The 25,511-nt window shown below is 43.2% G+C and overlaps 1 protein-coding gene across 3 annotated transcripts in view; it reads left to right on the top strand.

Moving 5' to 3' along the window:
* LOC137543813 (E3 ubiquitin-protein ligase RNF31-like) overlaps window positions 1-25,511 on the top strand; it is a 60,449-nt gene extending 34,938 nt beyond the window's left edge. For all 3 annotated transcript variants that reach the window (XM_068264896.1, XM_068264894.1, XM_068264895.1), the window contains exons 14-22: window positions 212-310; window positions 2,742-2,831; window positions 3,470-3,584; window positions 3,668-3,786; window positions 6,592-6,705; window positions 17,185-17,242; window positions 18,693-18,789; window positions 24,602-24,770; window positions 24,858-25,511. In XM_068264896.1, coding sequence (XP_068120997.1) covers window positions 212-310; window positions 2,742-2,831; window positions 3,470-3,584; window positions 3,668-3,786; window positions 6,592-6,705; window positions 17,185-17,242; window positions 18,693-18,789; window positions 24,602-24,770; window positions 24,858-24,914 — 918 coding nt within the window. In that variant the 3' untranslated portion in view covers window positions 24,915-25,511. The remainder of the gene's footprint in view (window positions 1-211; window positions 311-2,741; window positions 2,832-3,469; window positions 3,585-3,667; window positions 3,787-6,591; window positions 6,706-17,184; window positions 17,243-18,692; window positions 18,790-24,601; window positions 24,771-24,857) is intronic.

Raw genomic sequence — 25,511 nt, 5'->3', positions numbered from 1 at the left:
TTCATAAGTTCCAGATTTATTACGAAATTCTACCTTCGTAGTTCAGTTTTTAATTTCCTTATCCTGAATTTTAAAATGCCACAAGTTACATATTGTACTTATTCCTGAATGTACTGGTTCTAGTTTAGAAGTTAGTGAAGTGTTCTGTGAAGTTCTCTCCCCCTTTCTGGAGAAGTTACATTGTACCTGTGTCTTCTGCTTTTCTCCACAGTTGCGGGATACTCTGGAGGTGGACGCATACAATTTGTTCCATAAAAAGCTGACTGAGAGAACTCTCATGAAAGATCCAAAATTCCTTTGGTGCACCCATGTGAGTATTAAAGAGAATCTGTATTGTTAAAATCGCACAAAAGTAAACATACCAGTGCGTTAGGGGACATCTCCTATTCCCCTCTGTCACAATTTCGCCGCTCCCTGCCACATTAAAAGTAGTCAAAAACAAATTTAAAAAGTTTGTTTATAAACAAACAAAATGGCCACCAAAACAGGAAGTAGGTTGATGTACAGTATGTCAACACATAGAAAATACATCCATACACAAGCAGGCTGTATACAGCTTTCCTTTTGAATCTCAAGAGATCATTTGTGTGTTTACCTTCTGTCCCCCTGCAGCTCTCATGCACGGAAGAGTAACAGGCTTCCTGCAGACAGCTCTGCCTGTGCCTGTGTTTGTAATTCCTCAGTATGTGTCAGCCCAGCTCCTTTCACAGCCTTAAGGCCCATACACACGTCTGATTTTTCGGAACGACGGGTCGTTTCGACGTCCCGTCGTTCAGACGTCCGCCCGCTAAATCAAGCGTGTGTACAGACTGTCATTCGCGTGATAAGACTGAGTTTGAGCGATCCGCCCGGGCCTTAACAGAGTAGGATTTGTATCCAGCTCTCTTTCACTGATATCAGATAGCAGAGACGCTGCTGGCTTATGTAAATAACACACACTCTGGAGTGTGCATAGACGGGCCTGGAGAGGGTTGTGCATAGCAGATCAGCACGGAAGAGTTGGCAGCCTTCCAGACACAGGACGACAAGTCCGACAGGGGAAAGATACATTGATTTATTACAGAGACAGTGATAGTAGAAAGTGCTGCGGTAAGCCAGAGCACATTAGAATAGGTTTAGGAACTTGTAGCATGGTAGAACAAAGCATGACATTTTTGTTAGAGTCTCTTTAAGTATATGAATGTCTGGCCATGTATAGGTTAAAATAGATGCTTGCATATGATCTCCATAGCAAAGACTCTCCAAAGTGAGCAAAGGTTAAGTTGCATTTTCCTTTGTTCATCTGGCCTCTTATTCGCTGGCAGGGCTAGGTGCATGAAGCAGATAAGGGTGTGAGGACCTGAGAGGAAGGAATGTGGGGGGTATACAGAGAACTCTGCCTACTGTACTTGCCAGCTTTGCCATTCATCACTTTATCAGCCACCAAAGATACCAATTGTGTTTTGGCATCTTATCCTTTCTAACTACATGCCAAAGGTGGCAGGTTCATATGCCAGACCTTTATATTTGGAATTTTCAGCTGCCCTCATTGTATGATAGGAGACACAAAAGGCTCAGCATGAGCATCAGTTTATTTACAAAAATCCTCGAGGTAAGTGTGTATATCTGGCCAGACGTGGTATCACAAGCTCAAACTGTAACATGCACTGCACCTACTAAATATGAGTGTACTGCAAAACTAGTATCTGTACTAGGCATTTTAGTATTAGTACTAGTACTCTAAAGGTATAGAGGACTGCTTAGGCTCATATTATTATTACAGATGTGTTGTCCATCCTTGAGTAAAAGGTTGCTTTTTGCTGCGGTTGCTTGGTTGTTGACGGTGCCTATTTCTGTTAACCAGCCGGGCGGTATGGACGAGCTCAGCTCGTCCATCACCGCCGGAGGCTGCCGCTCAGGCCCTGCTGGGCCGATTTTCATCAAATAAAGAGCAGCACACGCAGCCGGCACTTTGCCAGCCGCGTGTGCTGCCTGATCGCCGCCGCTCTGCGGCGATCCGCCGCGAGCAGCGGCGAAAGAGGGTCCCCCCAGCCGCCTGAGCCCAGCGTAGCCGGAACAAAAAGTTCCGGCCAGCGCTTAGGGCTGGATCGGAGGCGGCTGACGTCAGGACGTCGGCTGACGTCCATGACGTCACTCCGCTCGTCGCTATGGCGACGATGTAAGCAAAACAAGGAAGGCCGCTCATTGCGGCCTTCCTTGTTTATTCTGGGCGCCGGAGGCGATCGGAAGAACGCCTCCGGAGCGCCCTCTAGTGGGCTTTCATGCAGCCAACTTTCAGTTGGCTGCATGAAATAGTTTTTTTTTTATTAAAAAAAACCCTCCCGCAGCCGCCCTGGCGATCTTAATAGAACGCCAGGGTGAAATCAAATGATTTTGTGTATGCCCAATATTTTTAATAGAAGTAGGCTACTATGCATAGGTAGTAGATTTTACATATGTGTTAACTATTTTATTAGTTGTTATCAGCAACTGCCAGTAGACTGCAGGATAACCCTGCCAAGGCAGCGTTCCACATAGTAAACACTGATGCTTAACCCTTTCAGTGCCTTCTGTAAAAGTGAAAACAAGTCAAGATTTTTTAGGATTTCCATAAATTATAATGAAGACTTGTTTTCCATACAGGTTCTTATACTGTGGCTAATAATTTAGAGCAGAGAGGAAGTTCTGAATTTAGCTCCACTTTTATCAGTTAAAGATATTGTGGCATGGAAAGTAAAGCACTGGTTGTTTTTCTGTTTTAGTGCTCATTTGGATTCATTTACGAACGAGATCAGCTAGATGTCCAATGTCCTCAGTGCAAATGTAGCTTCTGCAGGAGCTGTAAGAGAGCGGTAAGTCCTGGAGCCATTAATGTATAGTAGTGATCAAACTGTTAAAGCTTGAGTTTGAATTCTTCCCCTTTTGCCTGAGTTCTAATGGGCAAGCTAAGGATTGAATGAGGATGTGTTTAACCCAGCTCACTGTTCATCCTCCTTAGCGGTGTTCACTCAGCGTAATCCCTTCTCCTGATAAACGACTCATTAGTCTTTATCTAGTCCCCCCTGCAAAATTGTTTAGTTTTACAGGGTGCATCTGTTATGGAAGACGTACCCGACATTAACTCCACTGCTGCTGCCCCTTGGATGGGCGTCCTCCACTATTTCATAGTCCCAGGGCTGTTAATTCTGTGATTGTGAATTCTGAAAGGGAAATATAGTTGTATTTTCTGCACTTTTATAATTAAGCTCTTAAAAAGCCTATGGAAGCATGTTTTAGCATCCAGGAGGTTAATTTTGACTGATCAGCAAATGAAGCATCAGGGCTCAGAAGCTGCTTGTGAAATCATACAGTGTACAAAGACATTCCATAAACATAACCTGCATATTGTTTTGCCTTTGGAAGTTTTTTTTCCTGTGTCTGATTTCCAGTGCAGTGTCATAACTAACTCCTTCCTCTTTGTACATCTATCTCTTTTATTACGGTTATTCAGTGGGAGGAGCAGCACCGAGCTCTCAGCTGTGAAGATTTTCAGAACTGGAAGAGAGAGAATGATGCTGAATATCAGGCACAAGGCCTGGCTGTGTACCTGCAGGAGAATGGCATAAGTGAGTGCATCCTTTTCCAGTGCCTCTTCATCCTGCCTGCAATGGTTATAGATCTAATTTGTCTGTGTGTGCTTCATTTTTAGCTTGTCCACACTGCAAGTTTTCTTATGCCCTTGCACGAGGCGGTTGTATGCACTTTATTTGCTCTCAGTGTCGGCACCAGTTCTGCAGTGGATGCTACAATACATTTCACCTCAAGAATGTGAGTCATTTATGTAATGATATATTCCTATAACATTTTAGCAAAAGCTTCTCTGTTGCAGTTAAAGAGACACTGAAGCGAAAAACAAATGATGATATTATGATTTGTATGTGTAGTAGATACATCAGTCTAATTGTTTCCAGTGCAGGAAGAGTTGAGAAACTCCAGTTGTTATCTCTATGCAAAAAAGCTATTAAAGAAAACCTGTACTGAAAATTAATAGTCAAAATAAGCATACACAAGTCATTCTTGCCTGCTGTGTAGTCTACTCCTCAATCTCTTTCTCCTCTAATATGTCCTGTTTGTCCGCTGTGATCTATGGAATTCTCCGTCCTCCATTTTGAAAATGGCCATTACTCCATAACAGCTTTCTGGTCAGCACACAGTTAAACTGTAACATCGCCCACTTGAGCCATAGGGAAACATGGACACATCAGTTCTCCTCTCAGCTGTAACTGACAGCAACTGATATAAAACTGACAGCAACTGATATGTTTTAGTTCTGACAAAATGTTGTCAGAACTGGAAGGGATCACTGTAAGAAGAAAATGGTGAGCTTCTGAGAGAAACTGATGGCAAGGTAATTATGTAATGTTCATTTGAAGTTACCTCATGTGTTTATTTTAAATAATTTTACTCAGTACAGGTTCTCTTTAAGCTCTCCGACCAACTTAGTCCTGGAGAGGGCTGTTATCTGACTTTTATTATCTGAACTGTAATTGAACTGTTTACTTTTCCTCTAGCAGAGGAGAGTTTATTACTTGACAGACTGCTCTGAAAGACTCATTTTGAATGCTGAGTGTTGTGTAATCTGGACATATTATAGAGTGATGCAATGTTAGAAAAAACACTATATACCTGAAAATAAAAATATGAGAATATTTTCTTTGCTGCTAATCTTCTAGTAATTATTCATAGTACACAACCAATTCATTATATCATATATTTTTTTTCGCTTCAGTGTCTCTTTAAACTTGATAAACGGACTAGACTCTTGGGTGATGTTACCTCAAGGCCATTTCTGTCAAAATCAGCACATAGGACCTAAGATGCATTTGATCATTAGGGATGATCAGTGAGATGCAAGTAATTTCTCCTTTCCTTCTAATTTCATATAAAACTTATTCTGATTGGCCTAATTTCAAGCTGCATATAATTTACATGAAATTTGATTTCAAGGTAAAATCATTTACATCTCATTAATCATCAATACTAACTATAATTCAAACCAAGGTTTATAAGGGAAGAAAAAAAATCTAAATTGGGGGCGCAATCAGGGTGCTGGAGCACCTTCCTCCCCTCGCCCCGGAGCTATCAGGTCTCTATCAAAGGTCTCCAGCTGTCTTCTGGTCTGTCAGGTCTCCCGCCAGCCCTGCAGTGCCCAGAGTAGGTCACTATTAACTTTATAGAGGGCGGAAAAGGGCTTGGTTGGGGTAGACCTGGCTCACCCCTACTGTATATTTGGTTCATAAGATGCAGACATTATTCCACCCCCCCATTTTTGAGGGGAAAAGTCTGTCTTATGGAATGAAATGTACAGTGGTCAATCATCATGAGGGCAGCAAGCTACCAACTAATACATTGCAAGTATTAATTGGAAGTACTTTTAACATGTATCCCCATTGTTAGTGTACCAGAGCAGTCAAAAAACAAAGAATTGATACTTACCCTGGGCTTCCTCCAGCCTCATAAGCATGTGAGTCCCTGGTCCGCCCTCCCACGGTCTGGCACTCAGTCGCAGAGGTCCCGCCCATGCGCAGGAGACCACGACTGACGCAACTGAGCCAGTTACCAGGGCTGATCACAGCTGAACGGCAGACAGCGAGGGACTCACACGGGCTTATGGGGCTGGAGGTAGCCCCAGGTAAGTATTGATTCTATTTTTTTTTTTTTTTTTTACCGCTCTGGATTCCTTTAGGGCACGTTTCCACTATCGCGAATCTGCATGCGTTTTCTGCACGCAGATTCGCACAACCAATACAACTTAATTAGCCTGTTTCCACTTGTCAGGAAAACAGAGCGTTTTTCTGTGCAGGAAAAATCTGCACAGCAGAGCCATCAGAATTCTTACTTAAAAAAACGCAAAAACGTACGCGAATTTGCGGTAAAATTTGCATCCTTATTATTTAGTATTTATATAGCGCCATCATCCTTCTCAGCGCTGTACAGAGTGTGTGTGTGTGTGTGTATATATATATATATATATATATATATATATATATATATATATATATATATATATATATATATATATATATATATATATATATATATATATATATATATATATATATATATACACACACACATATATACACATATACACACACACACACACACACATTATATTGTCTTGTTAATAACTGTCCTTTAAAGGAGTTCACAATCTAATCTACACAATACGCATGCAAATTTGTTTTCGCATTTTCCGCAACGAATTTGCACCGCACAAGTGGAGACGGGCCCTAAAAATGGGTAAGAATGCTCAGGGTCACACAATGTCACAACCAAACACTTGTATAGGTTTACACTCCCACAGCTAATAAGCATATTTAGAAGGAAGGCGCTGGACGGCAATTGGCACATGCCAACCAGCATATGGAGGTACACTCCACCAGATAGCAGACATAAAATGACAACATCAGACCAGTAAAAGAATACATTGATTCCTTTATTTGCATTAGAGTAGTAATAGTAATAAGAATCATGCCTTATGTAATAGTTAATACATTTCTGTGACTGCACGTAACCTGCAGCTCTAGTACATAGTGTGTTTTAGTGTCAGCATTCCTCTTTGTCACACAGAAATGTACAGTCCAGTCTTGTGCAGTGAGGATGTCTCTTCATGCCCATCATCCCAGAGACTGCCTGTTCTATCTGCGGGACTGGGAAGTCTCTCGCCTGCAGAGACTTCTTACAGTAAGTAATCATTTACTTGCCTTTACTGGTCGCGTTACACGGAAAGTCTGTAATGTTCAGAAAGTGTTTATTCTTCACAAATCATGAGCAGCTTTGCGGAATCCATCGCTGCCATGTTTGGAGTGCCAGCACCATGCACATCACCTTGGCAGAATTATGTTCTCTCTCTTTCTCTGCACAGTGATTGGACTGGTTTATGTGAGTTATTTGTTACTCACAGCAAATGCTGAAAAGAGAGATTTTTTTTTTTCCAATTGAAACCTCTCACTGAAAATATTGTTAGCAGATTATTTTTGTATCTGCATTGCTTATCTTTGCATAACGTTTTCAGCAATATTAAGCTGAACATCTGTGTGTTTTAACTGATGTCTTATTAGAAATTATTTGCTAGTGAGAGGTGTACTTTTAATAGCCTCAAAAAGAAATTGAAAAGAAACTGGATTCACACTGTACCGGATCCGTTTAAATGGTTCCGTTTCTTACATTGTGCATCAGTCTTTCATCTGTTTTTTCCGATCCATTCCTTCCGCTACCCGCATTCTCCTCCTGCTGCCACTGGGGTCCCATTGGTTGCAACAGACCAATGGAAATTGTCCCTTCCCAAGAAAGAAAGATTTTCATTGGTCCACAATGAACCAATGAAAACTTCCATGGGGAGGGATGACTGATTGGTCTATTGCAACCAATGGGAGCCTGAGATGCTTTTGTTGGTGCCTCGGAATCAGCAGCGAAATGAGAACGGACACCATCTGCTCTCATAAGTTAGCATTGATTCCTTCAGCCTCCGCCACCATCCATCGATCTAGAAAAATTCTGCTGGACCCATCCTTGCTTTTCGCTGGATAGAACACACCAAACAGATCCCTTACAAAACGGACTGATGTGTACAGACCCTATTGCTTAAAGGGAACCAGAGACGAACGGTAATAAAAAATAGAACAAGCTTTTATACATACCTGGGGCTTCTTCCAGCCCCATAAGCCTGGATCGCTCCCACGCCGCCTTCCTCCGCTTCCTGTATCGGCGGTACCGGGTCCCGTCACTTCCGGCGGACGCGGCCAATTGTTCGCATCACAGGGGCTCCCTCTATACCCGTACGCATGAGCCTGCGCAGTAGGCAGCCTCATGCGTACGCATATGGAGGGAGCCCCGTGTGATGCGGACAATTGGCCGCGTCTGCCGGCCAACTGGCCTACTCGCGGCAATGACGGGACCCGGTACCGGCGGATCCAGGCAGCAGAGGTCGGCGGCGTGGGAGCGATCCGTGCGCATGGGGCTGGAGGAAGCCCCAGGTATGTATAAAAGCTTCAAACACGTCTCTGGTTCCCTTTAATGGGATCTATTTGCAGCTGTTTCGGTCCGTTGAAAGAGGAACAATTTGTATGCCAGTGTGAAAGGAGCCTTACAGGCTGTTGTCTGATCTGTAATCTGGTAATAAAACCGAGCCTCTAGAAAATGTCACTGAAAATAATGGATTGACTTTTCAAGAGAAAAAGTTATAAACATCGATAAATTGATGGTACCACGGGACAAAAAAAGAGACCACAACATTTTCTAAAATAACTTGAAGCTGATGAGTTATTGGCACCCATCATTGTTTCTTCTGTATATAACAAAAATCAGACTGCTTTAGAATTGGCACAACCTTAAAGAGAACCCGAGGTGTGTTTAAAGAATGTTATCTGCATACAGAGGCTGGATCTGCCTATACAGCCCAGCCTCTGTTGCTATCCCAAACCCCCCTAAGGTCCCCCTGCACTCTGCAATCCCTCATAAATCACAGCCGTGCTGTGAGGCTGTGTTTACATCTGTAGTGTCAGTCTCAGCTGCTCCCCCGCCTCCTGAATAGCTCCGGTCCCTGCCCCCGTCCCTTCCCTCCAATCAACAGGGAGGGAAGGAATGTAGGCGGGGACTGGAGTTCTGCAGGAGGCGGGGAGAGCAGCAGACTGACACTATACAGATAAACACAGCCAGCTCTGACAAGCTGTTTGTCAGCAGCGTGGCTGTGATTTATGAGGGATTGCAGAGTGCAGGAGGACCTTAGGGGGGTTTGGGATAGCAACAGAGGCTGGGCTGTATAGGCAGATCCAGCCTCTGTATGCAGACAATAATCTTCAAACCCACCTCGGGTTCTCAATACTATCGATGTATGCATTTATTTTTAAATGCTGTATGTTGTAGCACACATTAGGGCAAGTACTAGGAGCAATTTGATTCCTCACACAGCTGTTCCTCTCAGCTGTAAAATCCTCCCTCAGTTTTGGCGTCAGTGTTGGATACAAAATGTATCTAATACTGAGCTCCCAGAGGGCTAGACCATATCTCTGCACAGGGGAGTTGCTATCAACTCCTCAGTTTATAGTTTAATTATCACCTTGCTGAAAGAATCTTATTGATATGGTGGTAAGGGGTTAAAGATTCTAGCAATGTGTGTTTATTATCTTTGCTTCTCTTGACTGATAAAGATACTAATAATGCTAATTGTAGACAGTGGTCTGCCCCTCTCAGCAGCTTGTAAAGTGGATGCAGCCTGGAGTGAATGCCTCAAGCAGGCAGCCAGTCTGAGTGTAAACACAGACTATTGTTTATAGCTAGTTATATTCCAGCAATATTCCAGCTCATTTAGTTACCTGTTACCACCTCAGATCAGCCTATTTCTCCTCATGTCTGCTGCATGCTGTGAGTGACACAGTGAAATATATTTGTGAGCTGTGTGACAGAGTAACCAAGCAGCTCAGGGTGACCCAAACTACTATGAGCTGTGTGAGAAATGAATTTTTAAGCAGGGATAGTGAGAGAGAGACCTGGGTGAATAAATAAAGTGCCCCTAGCACTAGTGGTAATGTGTACACTAATATAGAGTATTAAAAAAAAAGTCGTTTCAATCGATAGTATTCCTTTAAGAGCAGGGATGCTCATCCGGATCCGGGTACCCGACCATTTTTACGATATCTGGGTCGGATCCAGATCCAGATACCTGGGCCAATATCTGGATAGCTCTATGCGGGTATCTAGCTGCATAATCCGGATACCCTTGGGTACCCGACGGATATCCGGATCTGGGTACTGTAACAAGGGAGATGATGTCATTGAGCCAATCAGAGGGCTCCCAGCCAATCAGAGGGCTCCCACCAGAAGTCCTAGCAACCAATCACATAGGGGAACTCTGGCCAGCCCCACCTGACCTCATTGAACCAATCAGAGGTCTCCCAGCCTAAGCCCTGGCACCCAATTAGAGAAGGGAACCCTGGCCAGCCCCCCTGTGTAATAAGTAGGGCTGGCATGATGAGACAGATCGTCCTTGCTTGTGTGGCTGGCTGGTCACTGACAGACTTGCTCCAGTGCTGTTGGCTTAGCATGTGCTGCCTGTATACAGTGATAAACCTAAAGCTTTGAGTGCTAAACACCTTCACTAGACTATTGTTGATTTCATTCACTCAGTTAGGTCCTGTCTGTGTCTGTGTGTGCTGTGCAGGCCAGCAGGACAGTATAGGTTAGGGCAGTGGTGCTCAACCTTTTTTGGCCCGAGGGCCGAACTTCAAATCAAGAAAAATCTTGAGGGCTGGAACACATGCATACAAAATTTCGATGTAAAACTTTTAACGTTTTTCTAGTAACATATAACATGGTGTTGGAAATGGAAAGAAAACGACAATCTAAGAATTGTTGTACTCTCCATTTGATGCACATTTTCTTAATGAGAAGTTTGCGGCTGTTTTTCAGAAACCAATTTCTGGATATTTGGCTCCAAATTTGTAACATTTATTCTTAATACAGATTAATGCAGCAATGGTATCCGAGTCCAGTACGGTACCTGGGTGTATGCAGTAATGAGCACGTGGCCTGTAGTGTGCTGGCTGAGGAGGCTGTCAGCTCTGCTGAGGAGGAACAGAGGCCTAATTACCCACACGTGGCCTGTAGTGTGCTGGCTGAGGAGGCTGTCAGCTCTGCTGAGGAGGCACGGAGGCCTAATTACCCGCGGCCTGTAGTATGCTGGCTAAGGAGGCTGTCAGCTCTGTGTGGGGCTGAGGGGGCTGTCACAGTGTGTGTCCCGGTGTCTGCCCGCGGTGTCCTGCGAAGTAGGAGAGGATCGGGTGGTATTGCGTACTATCGGCGCTCTGCAGGTATTGCGTCTCGCGCATACACCAGCGTGTGCTCCAAATTCAGCCCCGGGTAGCGCTGGGATAGTTAGAAAGCCTCGCTCATTGGTTACTGCAGGAACCTTCCTCCAATAGGAATTAGGCTGATTCCTATTGGAGGAAGGTTCCTGCAGTAACCAATGAGCGAGGCTTTCTAACTATCCCAGCGCTACCTGGGGCTGAATACGAGCACACGCTGGTGTATGCGCGGGACGCAACACCTGCCGAGTGCCGATACTACGCAATACCACCCGATCCTCTCTCCCTCCGCAGGACACCGCGGGCAGACACCGCGCGGGCCACAGAAACTGGCTTCGCGGGCCACGAATGGCCCGCGGGCCGTAGGTTGGGCACGGCTGGGTTAGGGAATAGGATTACTGTGTTATTGTATTGTATTATATAGTTAGTTAGTATTGCAGTTAGTTGTTAGAGAGAGTAGTACTGTGTTAGCTTTCTACAGATTACTGCAGTGCTGCTGTGCTGAGCATTGTCAGTGTGACAGTTAGACAGATAGTGTGCACTGTCTGTCCTCTACTGTGCGGTCTGTCTCTTCGTGCTGATTTGATTTAAAGGGAAGGTCCAAGCAAAATAAAAAAATGAGTTTCACTTACCTGGGGCTTCTACCAGCCCCATGCAGCCATCCTGTGCCCTCGTAGTCACTCACTGCTGCTCCAGTCCCCCGCTGGCAGCTTGCCGACCTCGGAGGTCAGCGGGGCGCATTGCGTACATTTTTACGCATTCCCGCTAGTGCAGGAACATTAACGCATACATTTTTACGCGTTACTGGCTCAATGCGTACAAATTTACGCATTGAACCAGTAATGCGTAAAAATGTATGGGTTAATGTTCCTGCACTAGCGAGAATGCGTAAAAATGTACGCAATGCGGCCTGCCGACCTCTGAGGTCGGCTAGCTGCCAGCAGGGGACTGGAGCAGCAGTGAGTGACTTCGAGGGCACAGGATGGCAGCATGGGGCTGGTAGAAGCCCCAGGTAAGTGAAACTCATTTTTTTATTTTGCTTGGACCTTCCCTTTAAAGTCTAACCCCGATTTCATTAAAGTAAAAGTATCCCACATCATCTGGTGACATTATCCCGTATAAGTTGTACTATGTCTGCTGGCACCGGCAGCCGGGGGAGGGGCAGCAAGGGCAAAAAGGACAGGGAGCAACATTACGGCCACCTCAGAAGGTCTGCCATGTCAGTGTCGACCCGAGCGGGCAGCCTACCCTCAGTAAGCGAGCTTTTCGCTCCAGGCGCCACGATTGAACTCGGGGCTGTTAGCCGCAAGGAGTTTGAGGAGGATGTTCTGGGTTTTGAGGAGGGGGGGTATGATGTTGATGATGGGATGAAGGACCGTGACTACCATCCACAAGATGGGGATGTCCGCTCTGACTCTGAGGAGGAGGATGCGTCGGTGAGTTTGGCACGGAGGATCAGCATTGCAGACAGTGGCCGTGGAATGCGGGACCCACATCCTTCTGCCGCTACCACCAGCCGCACCACTCAACCCCCAACCGCCACAGGGAGAAAAGCAGCAGCATCCCATTCAGGCCACAGGGGAATCTTCACCTCCCCAATCTGGCGGTTTTTCACTCTGCCCTCATTGGACATCAAGTTTGCCATATGCAATGTGTGCAAACTACAGATGAGCAGAGGTTGTGACCCCTGCAAGTATGGCACCTCCAGCTTCATCACCCTTCTGGCCAAAAAACGTGTTGTTGAGCATGAGGAGTTCAAGAGGCTGAAGCAAGCTGGCGCTGGCTCCCACCGCCACGGTGCCACAGGCCACTGCTGCTGATAGCACCACCTATATTCAACCCAAAACACAATTGCGGTGTAATTTTTTGGAGGTGTCTGGGCTGAAAACTGTCATGTCCCAGTTGTGCGATTGGACTTTAGACACAATGTGGGCTGCACGACCGCTGTCTGAAACCTAGTCGTGATGTTAATTGACAGCTTTTTTTTTTTTTTTTCGTTTTATGTTCACCAAATAATAGATTCGTGTTTTCATTTAAAAAAATATGATGCTACATGCATCATTTACCCTAAAAACCCTTTTTAAAGCTATTTAAAGGGCACTTCCGGTTTTTCTATCCAGATACCCGAATAGGTCAGGTATCCGCGGGTAATTTGGTCGGATACCTGAATTCACTCGGGTATCTGCAAGGTCGGATCCGGGTACCTGAATTGGATCCAGATATCTGGGTACCCGGATCCGGGCGGGTATTAAAAAGTACTACCCGAGCAACCCTGCTTAAGAGGCAATCGCTGCAAACATTCTATTCTACTTCACATATAGTAGCGCTCAGCTCAGAAGTTCCTTCTGGAGTTGGAATCCACCCTTAAAGTGAACCTGATAATGAAAAAATAAAATTTACTTACCTGAGGATTCTCCCAGCAATCTGCATTCGTCCTGTCCCACACTAATCCGCAAAGAACCTCCGGTCCCCGCCACTGCTCCATTTCTTCACCACCGACTTACAAGTCGACGGCCATTGTGCCTGCACAACCCTGGCCCCTTGCATCTTTGTTCGCGCTTCTGTGGCTGGGAGCGTCCTGTGCAGACGCAGTACGAGAAAATCTCGCCTGCGCAGGATGCTCCCGGGGATGGGAATGAGGACAATGCACGGACAGGGCTGTGCAGGTACAGTGGATGGCAACGGAACAAAGAGAAACGGAGCTGTGGCGGGGACCACAGGATTGTTGTGTACTGGCGTGGGACAGAACGGCTGCAGGGGGCTGGGTGAAGCTCCAGGTAAGTGAATCTCTTTTCTTGAAAACTTATTTCAGGTTTGCTTTAAGTAAACATAGCAAGACACAATAGTGCAGCCCATTTCAACCTGAAGAATCACCCTTTTTCTGACAGGCACACCTGATTTCCAGTGATAGGGCAAAGACATAAGAAGTTCCACCACCTCCCGGGTCATTCACTTCCCCCCCCCCCCCCCCCCTCGTTTCCCCTGCTCACCAGAACTAGTCTTTCACACAGGCCAATGTCCGCCACCATGGCTTACAAATAAGTTTGCTCTGCAGGTAAACTCAGACAGCTATCATGTGTAAAACCTCTTTTTAATAAAACATATAAAATAAGTAATTGTCCGTACATGGTAATAACCTATATGGCTCTAAATGTCACCATCCCCCTGTTGAGTAGATTGTAGCATCCCGCTTATCCTCTCCTTCGGACCCTGACTCCAGGGTCACACATCCTGAGCCAGCTTGACAGAGAGGAGCAGTAGAGGAAGAAAGATCCTCTCATGCTTGTCTCCTGAGCAATCTGCTCCTGCTCTATAAGGATTGAAGTGTGTCTGCATGGTTCAGTTCTTTTGGAGCTTATATTTTGATTATCATCCGTTCCTGGGTGCTTTTAGCTGTGTATTTTGGGTCATTATTCTTTTGGACTATGTCTTGAAACCTTTCTGACACTGGGCAGTGCATTTTGCTCTAGAATGTCTTCGTAGACTTGGCATTTAATTTTGTCCTGTACAGGCTGATGGCACACTCCGAAACAGTGAATTTGGGCGCTCAGCACACCTGGTAATTTTAGGCACCACCATATCCCACAATGTAATTAGGGGCTATGGCAGTGCTTGCAGGATAGTTTGGGCGAAGGGTACCAGATTTCTGCTATATAGCCGAACCCCAGGTTACGACAGGAATTTGCTGACTGCTTGTCCGCTATATCTTGTTTCATGACCTCTCGCTTCTTAAAACGTAATACCGAATGAGTAAAACAGAAATTATCCTTTTTCCACCGTCTCTGTCCACCTTTCCGCCTAATATAACAATAAATGTTAACAACTCCATAACTTCAGTTCCTAAAGCACGGTGCTTGGGGGTAATATTTGACTCCTCTCTCTTATTCCTCACATTCACTCCCTAACCAACTCCTATGTCCAACTTAAAAAGATATCTTGCATCTGACCTTTTGTCACTCAAGACACTACTAAAATGTTCTTATAATATCTAGTTTGGACTATTGTAATATACTGCTTTGTGGGCTACCAACTGACAGGCACCACTGCAATCTGTACCGAACCTCACTACTCGACTCATTCATCTTATTTCCTCTACTGCCCCTCTCTGGTTAATTGGCAGCCGATGAAGAGCTCAACAGAGGATCCATTTCAAACTTTTAACCCTAACCTACACAAGCCCTAGCTCTCTACAATTTCTCTCCTCTGTTCATCTCCTCACTAGTTTCCAGATACCAACCCAACTGCAATCTCAGATCTGGATATTACCTTTTTTTCTACTCAAGAATCACCTCCTCAAATTCACCTATACAAGATTTCTCACATGCTCTACCCCTCCTCTGGAATCGCCTTCCACAACACATTTGTCGCTCTACAACTTTTGAAATCTTTAAACGCTCCCTCAAAACACTCTTGTTCCTCCCCTATTCCTTTGGATTATAAGCTCACAAGGGCAGGTTTCTCTTTTGTGTCTTGGAATTTATTCATTCTGTGTCTTGAAATTTGTTAAACATTTTGTTCATCATGTTGCTTTTGTCACTGTTGTTAACAATTCTGTATTTTGTACCAATTCTGTATTATGTACCGTATCGTTCGGACTATAAGACATTCTGGACCATAAGATGCACCTAGGTTTAGAGGACAAAAACCAGGGGAAAAATGTATACTAAAACTGGTGCATCCATGGTGAAGGGGCAATCTTGTGTATTATGCCCCCTTTGTACCTCAGTCCCCCTTGCATTCTCCTTTGTCCGCCTTGTGTCCTCTATGCCCTCTGCATGGGCACAGTACAGGGAGTCCCCAACATTGCGGCGGGTTGTAGGTTCCTATTGGCAGGCGTTCACAAATCAGGAACTTTTTTGCATTTGAACTATAAGAAGCAGTGACTTTTTCCCCCACTTTTGTGGTGAAAAAGTGAGTCCAAGAAATACAGTATATTGATGTACGCTATTGTCTGTATTATTATGTACCCTATGTTTGTTTCTTTGTACAGCACCACAGAATATCTTGGTGCTTTATAAATCAATATTAGTATGGGTGCTGGAGTTCGAAGATCACTCTGTCTGCAGTGGATATATAGGCCATGGAGTTTGATTATTATATAGCTGGAGTCCAGGTAATGCGGTGGCGAATGAGGCATAGCAGCTGTGTTGCGGTATTCATGCTTGGATATACTGTAGCCAGGTGCCAGTTGTCTGATTTCAGCCCTGGAAATAGGGGTGTTGCTTAGTTGTAGTATAGTTGAGGGACGGAAATGCAGTAAATCTGCAGTTTGGGGGTACATAACTGGACACCTGAGTTTGGCTAGGTAAGGGAGGTTAGTGTTAGACATATGTAGGGGGAGATTAGTGAGATAATTAGGTTAGTTGAGGTAAGTTAGTCTCCTGGTTTCGCAGTAGGTATGGTGTACTTGCAGCTATGGAGCCCTGCTGGGTCTTCTTTCATTAAGCCTATTAAGGCCACTGTCAGTCAAACCGTGAAAGATACTGCCATAAGAATTGTTAGTATCTGTTCTTGCCATGTTGTATTTCATGCATATTGAAACAGAATAGACATGTTGTACTTTCTACTGAAATGGAACACTATACTTTATTTGGCTACAGTTTTTATATTAAACTGCATGTATACTTTAAGAATAGCAGTTCACTTGTATTTAGCAGAAAAGCTTATGGCCGGAGAAAGCCCATGATATGCTAATGATTTTGGTGTGCATGCAAATATAATACTAATTGGAAGTGTCTTGGAACTGGCCCAATACAATAGCACGTGCATTTGATTGGTTCAAGTCCAAGATGCAAACAGTTTGTATTAAACCTGCATGCAAGCTGGAAATATTAGAATACAATTAACCCTTTAGCATTCAATTTATTTAGAGGCTTGCAAATTCTTCAGGCAAATTTTATTTTAGCACATTTTTTTGTATTGGTTACATTTGCTTGCTACTAAATTGTACTGCTGTAATGTGTAGTTATGGTCACTTTCACTAGGGGTCAGTGTGAGACAATAACGGGACTTCTGCTTACAGTTTCAGTATTTTTTGCTAGTAGAGAGAGATAGAAGCATTCCAAGAATTTACAGCACTCGTTCTCCCGACTGAGGTCAAAAGCAGTGTACTTATCTCAAGCAAGATAACTCTATTGAAGCTGCTAATGGGTTAACCATCTTTACTTAGTGGCTGGATAGTGTAATGGCTCAGATCTCAGCTCTTCCTATTCAGTAAACCAGTACCTATTCAGTAAGGAGTTCTTGGGCATGGCTCCCTAACACTACTACTGCCTACTGAGCACACTCTAGGATAAAAGCACCATGCAAATGTTGGAATTACTTTTGACTATTAACACTGTGTATTTTCTTCTTTATTAAGATTTCTAATGTGCAGTTTAATACGGACCCTCCTGCTGGAACACAAGCTGGTCCTGGAGGTGAGCAATAAACAATGCATTGTAAAAGTTGTCTTGAAATGCTCAATGGGGTGATGGTGCATAGAAATACATATGCATTGTATACATAATATAGGAGGTGGGAAAGGAGCGATAAATTAGGTTTACTAATACTATACTATAGATGTTTTCCAATTGTATAGTCACCAGTAATTTCAACACCTAACCTGCCACCTAACTTAATCCCCGTAGTTTTGCCTTTGAATTACTGAAATTAACTTTTGCACAATATTCTAATTTTTTGAGTTTCACCTGTAGAGGGTGGTAGTGGGGTTGAGGCACTGGGGTGGGGGGGAGGGGGGGGGGGGTAACCAAAGGGGTCTAGATATAGCAAATAATTATGAGCTTGCCTGATATGTTGTGTCTTGAGGGCACAATTTCCAGGCTTGGAGCATGACGGATAGGCTGAGTTAGGAGAGTTGACACTTGTGAGAAGTCCTATTTGCCTAGCCCCATTATCCTAACCTTAGCTAATGAAACTAATGCTTCTCTACCCCATCCGATACTCTTTCCTTTTACCCCAACATTGAATCCAACCATGGGGAGCCATTATCTACAAAGATACTATTTCAGTTTTGCACCAGCTGAACACTGGTACCCATATCAATGTATGGTGTTTGGTTATGCAACATCTGAGCACTGATGCTGAAATTATGTGCAGTCTAAGGCTGCACTTCCACTTGTGCGGTGCGAATCGCCGCGGTAAAAATTTGCATGCGGATGCGAATTTCGCATGCAGGTCCATGCGAATTTTTATGCGAATTCGCATGGATGACGATTTATGCGAATTTAACCATGGCAATGCTGGTGTGCTTTTTCATTCTTTCTATGCGAATTCGCATGAAAATTCGCATACCCAAACCTCATGCGAATTTCCTATTAAATACATTGTATGCGATTTGCATAGCGGTATGCGAATTCTGATGGCTCTGCCATGCAAATTTTTTCTGCACAGAAAAACGCAAAGGAATCCTGACAAGTGGAAACAGTCCCATTCACTTGTATTGCTATGCGAATTTTGCGATAGTGGAAATGGGCCCTAAAAGTTGACACCAAACCAGCTGTTCAGCTACGCATGCACTATAATTATACACTTGGTGCTTCTGAGTCCGTCAACCCTGTTGTGTCTGTGGTGGTGCCGAATGCCGTGCACCTGGTTTAACTGTTTCCATGGGAAGAGGAAGAATGATAGAAAAGTTTTCTTACTACATTTCATCCTTTAATGTTTTTTGAGAAGTCACTCCCGATTTGTTATTATTTCTGTGTTAGGCACCCTGCACACTGCAAATCTGATTTGCGTTTCCCAAAAAAACGCAGCATGCAGTACTGATTCAAAATCGCAAATCAGTATTGCATGTAAAATTGCATCAAGAGTGCAGATCAGAATCGCATGTAGTGTGCAAGAGGCCTAATAATGCACTTTGCTTCCTAGGTGGGTGTCGTGTAATGGAGCAGAAAGAAACTCTTAATGGATTGAGCGATGAGGCTTGTGGAAAACAAACTGCACTGGGATATGCTGGATTGTGTGAGTGAGTATTCCACTCTTCCAGGTGTTAGTATAATAGCCTAGTGATCTATTCTACTGGATAGCACACTTACCTGGCAACACTAGGGCACTCTGGCTATATGATAAAATCAGCCCAAATTAGCCCCAGATCTCTCCAGATATTGGCATAAAAAGTCATTATACCAATCTAAACTCATGGAATTTGTTTTTAGTTGACAGAGCAGTAAAATGATATAACAAAAATGTTGACCTTTGGGGCCATTTCAAATATACTTGAGACCTTTCCTACTTACATTTTATGGTTAGAGGACCCCTGGTGAAGCCTTGGCATCAACATAGAGCTGTCCTTGCTTCCTAGCTAGTACCTTCCTATCTTTAGGCTAAAAAGCAGGTGAAAATTGTTCTCACAAATCAGAGTTGTATTGGAACTCTGCATTGCCACATTCTGAAACAGGTGGCCTGTCTGCTTAATCTAGCCTATACTTTGTAAGCATCTTCCATTTGACTTCAGCAATACCAGTTGCCTGGCTATCCTGCTGATCCTCTGCCTCTAATGCTGGGAATACACGGTTAGTTTTTTAGCTGTTTAGATGGTTCGATAGATAATTTCCGACATGTCCGATCTCCCTTTCGATTTATTTGACGCTCGATTTCTGGCAGAAGTCAATGGAAAAAGATAAGAAAAACGAGCAGAAGATAAGAAAATCGACTGCAGAATCAAGCGGCAAAAACGATCGAGAGCAGAAACGCATGGCAGAAACGAACTATGTATTCCCAGCATAATACTTTTAGCCACAGACCCTGAACAAACCTGCAGCAGATCAGGTGTTTCTGAAATTATTGGCAGATCTGAAAAGATTAGCTGAATGCTTGTTTCTGGTGTTGTTCAGACACTACTGCAGCCCAATAGATCAGCAGGGCTGCCAGACCACTGGCAATGTTCAAAAGGAAATAAATATGGCTGCCCCAATATTCTTCTCATTTTAATTGTCCTTTAAGATTGTTACATTGTGTACTGGAGTTATTTGATGTCCCAAGGTGCTAGGGAGACAACAGTAAAGTATGGTTTCCAGTTGAAGGAGGTTATGCAGAACAGTGCTGGAAAAAAACTTTATGAAAAACTGTGTGTGCAGCAGTCACATTTTTACTAAATTAAAATACCCAGACAATGGTGTGTTTATAAAGCATGCGTGTGGTTTCTCGCAAAAGGTGGTTATTCAAGTGTATTCAAGATTGATTTTTGAGACTGGCATATTTACAAATGAATTGTGTGACTTCGGCTTGCTTGTAGGTTTATTATAAATGCAGATGCATACAATATAGGAGCAACAGGTTCCAATGCGTTTCACACTATGACGTGCTTAGTCATGGAAACCATGAGTGCTTACTTATGAAACCATTAGTTTCCAGACATTTTTTTTATGGATATTGTTCAATGAACATTGCCAGAGACTATTTGTATTGCATCAGTGAGCAATATCACTGTATCTATATTCTACTTTGGTCAGCTACTGACATCGCTAGGACATCATCTCAAATCTCCCAGTAAGCTGGGAGCTAAATTCAGATGCTGATCAGTCTCAGGCTGTTTTTCTCTAGTATAAATCAGGTGTAATCTCCTGGAACTCTATTCCTGCACCATTGGTTACACCACACCATGTGGACTCCAATATGGGGAGTGTACCAATCAAACAGGGCAATCTTCCTGAATGTCTACATAGATATGTGTCCCACTTCAGTCACACAGTTCAGTCTCAAATTATCAATTTGCTATGACCAATTTGCAGTCATAGGTTCTAATGGTATGGATCCTGGTCACTGCTTCCTTGTCTGCATAAAGTAATCAGTCCAGTTCCATTGTGTTTCCCTCATAAAACAGAAAAGACATACATCCATAGCACAACCCTGCTTAGTGAATCAGAATCAGAATTAGTCAAGTCACCAGCACCCATTTTCATGCCATTCAAAAACCGTGATAACACGTGATAGTGAAAAGAGGTAACGCCTGACCCCCTTTGTAACATTCAAATCTGCTCACCGCTTTAATTGCTGTTTCATCACAAAACAGTAATATGATGCTCAGAGAGCTCTTGCTTCTGCAGAAAAGATGCACTAACTACAGTGCTAAATTATGTGCATTCCTCCTAGCCAAAGCCTATGTGGCAAAATTGTATCCGTACTAGGGATGGTCGGAATGCCAATTTCCGATTCCGCGGTAAATCCGCATTCCGTCATGCACCAATTACCGATTCCGCTTTCCGCTACCAATTTCCGCATTCCAATGCGGAATTTCCGCCGGAAATCGCGGAAATTCCGCCCGACTTTAACATCGATTTTCTCAAAAACTATAAGGTCTTTTTGAAAACTATTTTTTTGCATCTTGTTCAGAAGATTCTGTTTAATAAACCCTGAAAATTTGGTGTTTCTAGGACTTACGGGGGCTTTGCTATTAACTGCTAAAGTCGGCGGATTTTTACTGTAATGTAAATGCAGAAAATAGGCAGATGCAGACTTTCTGCATTTTACATTACAGTAAAAATCCGCCGACTTTAGCGGTTAATAGCAAAGCCCCCTTAAGTCCTAGAAACACCAAAAAAAAGTTTTCAAAAAGACCTTATAGTTTTTGAGAAAATCGATATTAAAGTCAGGTGGAATTTCCGCGATTTCCGGCGGAAATTTCCGCGATTTCCGGCGGAAATCCGCTTACGGCACTTGCATTACCGATTTCCGCATTCCGATGCGGAAATGCAATTTCCGATCAGAATTTCGGAAATTGCATTTCCGCGGAATCCGAATGAGCATCCCTAATCCGTACCATACTTGGCTGTGATAAAGGTGCACTAACAAAGGATATGGTTGACACCATGAAACAGTGTTTTAACTTGTTGTATCCACCGCACTCATTCTGATGACTTGGAACCAGGGAGATTCCAACATTTTTGCGAACAATATTTAGTGATCTGCTTTCTTGATCGTTTCTTGGTGGAGAAGGACACAGTTCATTTCTTGAGCTTTATCATTACTACTGGATTTATATCTATGGAGTTTCAGAAAGTGTTAAGGTGGGTACACACGTCAGATAAAAGTCTTTGGAAAATGAAAGATCACAGACCAATTTTACCCCCTTCCATGTAGTATGAGTGCATACTCTACACGTCTTTTCTATGGAGCTGAACTCTCCATTAGACAGAAATCTTTGCAAGATGCTGCACACTGTAACGGACAATTATCTGCAGATCAGATCCACCAGGATGGATCTTCAGATCGGCAGATAATTGGCTGATCTGCAGATGAATGTCAGTTAAACAAGGTGTGTATGAGATCTGCAGATATCATAGACTATCAATGCATTTCGCAGGAACTGATATTTTGCAGGAACAGATCTTTTGCAGATACTGATCTGTTGCATGTGTACAGCATCTTTGTGTGCAGCATCTTGCAAAGATTTTTATCTGATGGGGAGTTCAGCTCCATAGAATAGACTGTGTAGGTATGGCTCTTATACTACATGGAAGGGGGTAAAATTGGTCTGTGATCTTTCATTTTCCAAAGACTTTTATCTGATGTGTGTACCCACCTTTAGTGGTCTTGGATTGGCCACGGCCAGCCCCTACAGCTTCCTGGGAGTTTGAAAATTTCTGACATAAATTTTATAACTACTTTTTTAAACCGTTGTAACCCCCGAGCTTACTAGTTGTAATGTCTCCTTCCAATAGCCCCTCAAAGCTTAATCAGTACTTTACAGACTGAAAGCACTTTTTATTTTTTTTTTACTACAGCCTCTATTTTCTAGCATCCTGAAGATGATGCTAGCAGTTGTAAAAAAATAAATAAATAAATAAAAAAAGGTTGGTGCATCTGAATCCACAGTCAGTGCTGTCCCCTTTCAAAGATATGGCCCTAAGGACATTTAGCCTATGGCCTTCTCAGATAAGATGAACTCTGCAGAAAAGAATTACGATATTGTCAAAAGGAGGTCATTACTAAGATTTAGAACACTGGCACTACCTGCTGGAGACAGCTGCACACCAAGCACTCAGTCTTATAAATCATTCACTTTGAATATTCTTTAAGCCCCAACAACTATTACTCTGCTTTTTTCCTTGAGTTTCATGTAACGTACCATCCTGGAACATGAGCTAATCATGTCTTTTAAGTTGTAGAGCATGTTATAACAGCCTCTTACAAAACAAGTATGGTATAGTAAGCAGGGCTGTGGAGTCGGTCCAAAAATCCACCGACTCCGACTCCTCAGTTTAGGATTCCTCCGACTCCTCTAATTTGCATATTACAATTTTGTTGATTAAAAGTATGTTACATGAAATTCGTCTCTTAACTGCCAACGCTTAGGAATTTTACAAGACAACTGAAGTGAGAAGGATATGTAGACTACTATATTTATTCCCTTTAGACTAAAACTAGTCCTTGGTAAGAGTACTTGTAAAAGGTACAAACCGGAACAAAGAACATCTATCAGGCCCTAGGCAATGTAAGTGTGGGTACATGTAAGAATGATGTGCAGGTACTCTGCAGGGGAATGAGGAGGTTGTAAACAGACAACACCTCTGTGTTCAATGTGCACAGCATTCTCAGTGGATTCCCTGCAGCTCTGTGGGGAGTGCATATGTAGAGTATAGTGCTACTGTGTAACAAAGTAAACCTGAGACAGATGAAATTAAAGTTTTTTATACATACCTGGGGCTTCCTCCAGCCGCCTTCAGGATAATCAGTCCCTCGTTGTCCTCCTCCACCACCTGGATCTTCTGCTATGAGTCCAGGTACTTGAGCCAGTCAGGCGTAATGCGCATGCACACACTCCGCCGCCAGGAGCATTCTACACCTGTGCAGCACTATTGCGCAGGTGCAGAATGTTCCTGGCTGTGGGAGCGGCATGCGGCCGGACAGCGCTGACTGGCTGAATTACCAGGACTCATAGCAGAAGATCCGGATGGGGGAGGACAGCGAGGGACTGATTAGCCTGAAGGGGGCTGGAGGAAGCCCCAGGTATGTATAAAAAACTTTACTTTTCATCCGTCTCAGTTACCCTTTAATTTGTAGTCACCAAACCAAATTTTAATAACATATCAAATTATTTGATTTCATCAGCAAAGGGAGTGCATACATTTGCATAAATCTGCATCAATGCAGAATTATCATCTCGTTGACCATCTCTATTAGTGACACAGCTACACATCAGGCTTTATTCTTACAGCATAGATGTTATTTAGTATATATAAGAGATTCCTGTGTACACATTATATATACAGTCGCAATCAGATATGTATATCTGACCTTAAAAATACGGGGACTGCTTTATTTGTAACTAATTTTGATTGGTTTATTTCATTTTTGTGGACTAAGCACAGCTATTACTGTATATATACTGTATATATACATTATTTTTAATGACTATTATCTGAGAAATAGAACATTTTATCATATTTTCTATTTTAATTACAGTTACAAATTCATTAGGAGTCGGAGTCGGTGCATTTTTTCCCGACTCCGACTCCAGGCACCCAAAATTGCCCGACTCCACGACTCCGACTCCACAGCCCTGATAGTAAGCATTGACCAAGTTAAGCAGACACTGACTGCTACAATATATGAGAAAGTGGAGGACACGGATGGTTTTTATTAATGCATATTGTCAACAGGGCTTTCATTGAAGGAATGAGGTTGTGTGGATTTGTTTGTTTTTTTCTTTTACATGAAGTATATTGAGGGTTTTTTTTAACATCATTAGAATGTTCTTCTGAGAATTAATTAAAAATGTTTGAAATGAATTCCAGAAAATGTTCACTTATGCACCCGCACTGTACCATCTCTTCCAGGTCCCACTATAAGGAGTATCTGGTCAGTCGGATCAATGCCCACTTTCTGGACCCCTGTGTTCTGTATGACTTAGATGAGGCCATCACTGTGTGTAAGCGCTATTTACCTGTGTGCCCTCCTAGAGATGACAATGAAGATGATGGCAATTTCAGAAACCGCCTTTTACATGTATGATCGCATTTTATTTACTCTGGCATTATGTTTTACTGCTAAGTACTCAACTAATGTGTTTCTCTAATGGGTCTCTACCCTTAGGTATTGACGACTGAAATCCCACTGAATCTTCACGTCCAAAGAAGTCATCACTCTTAGCTGCCTTCTCTCTGTTCACATTATGTCACAAGAGCTTTAAAATTAACATGAGCTGAATTCTAAGAATTAAACTGGCAGAGAGCATTACCAGCCGCTTTACTCTCCCTTGCCTGGCACTTGTTAATATTTTCTCTCTGGAGTAGACTTATTATGACTGAGGCAATGAATTGAAAATCGTAGAAAACTCCTGAATAGAATGCTTGCTTTATCTATCAGCTGAGAGCAGATAGGTAACTCTAAGCAAATGTTCCAGTTTTCTTTGCACCTAATTTGGATGGCTGTCCCTCTCTGCACCCATGTAGTTGGTTATCTGTAAACAAAAAAAATCTTGATGATGCCAGTACATGTGATCACACTTTGGCCTCTATTGGTGCAGAGGTCAGCGCACTTTTGGGAAGGGCAGGCAGAAATAGGAACCCGCTGGTGCTCATAAAGTATCTTTACAAGCATTTGCCATACTTATGCAAGCTTACAGCTAATACAGTCTGGCTTTTTTTACTCATTCAATTCAGTTCTGGGTCAGGGTAAGAGTCTTGTATGCAGATATAATATCTATGCTCATTTATGTATAATCCAAAGAGCTTGAAAAATATTGTA

The sequence above is a fragment of the Hyperolius riggenbachi genome, unplaced genomic scaffold, assembly GCF_040937935.1.
Source record: "Hyperolius riggenbachi isolate aHypRig1 unplaced genomic scaffold, aHypRig1.pri scaffold_208, whole genome shotgun sequence".
Lineage (NCBI taxonomy): Eukaryota > Metazoa > Chordata > Amphibia > Anura > Hyperoliidae > Hyperolius > Hyperolius riggenbachi.
The sequence above is the reverse complement of the archived record's forward strand: the minus strand, read 5'-3'. Positions and strand labels throughout refer to the sequence as shown.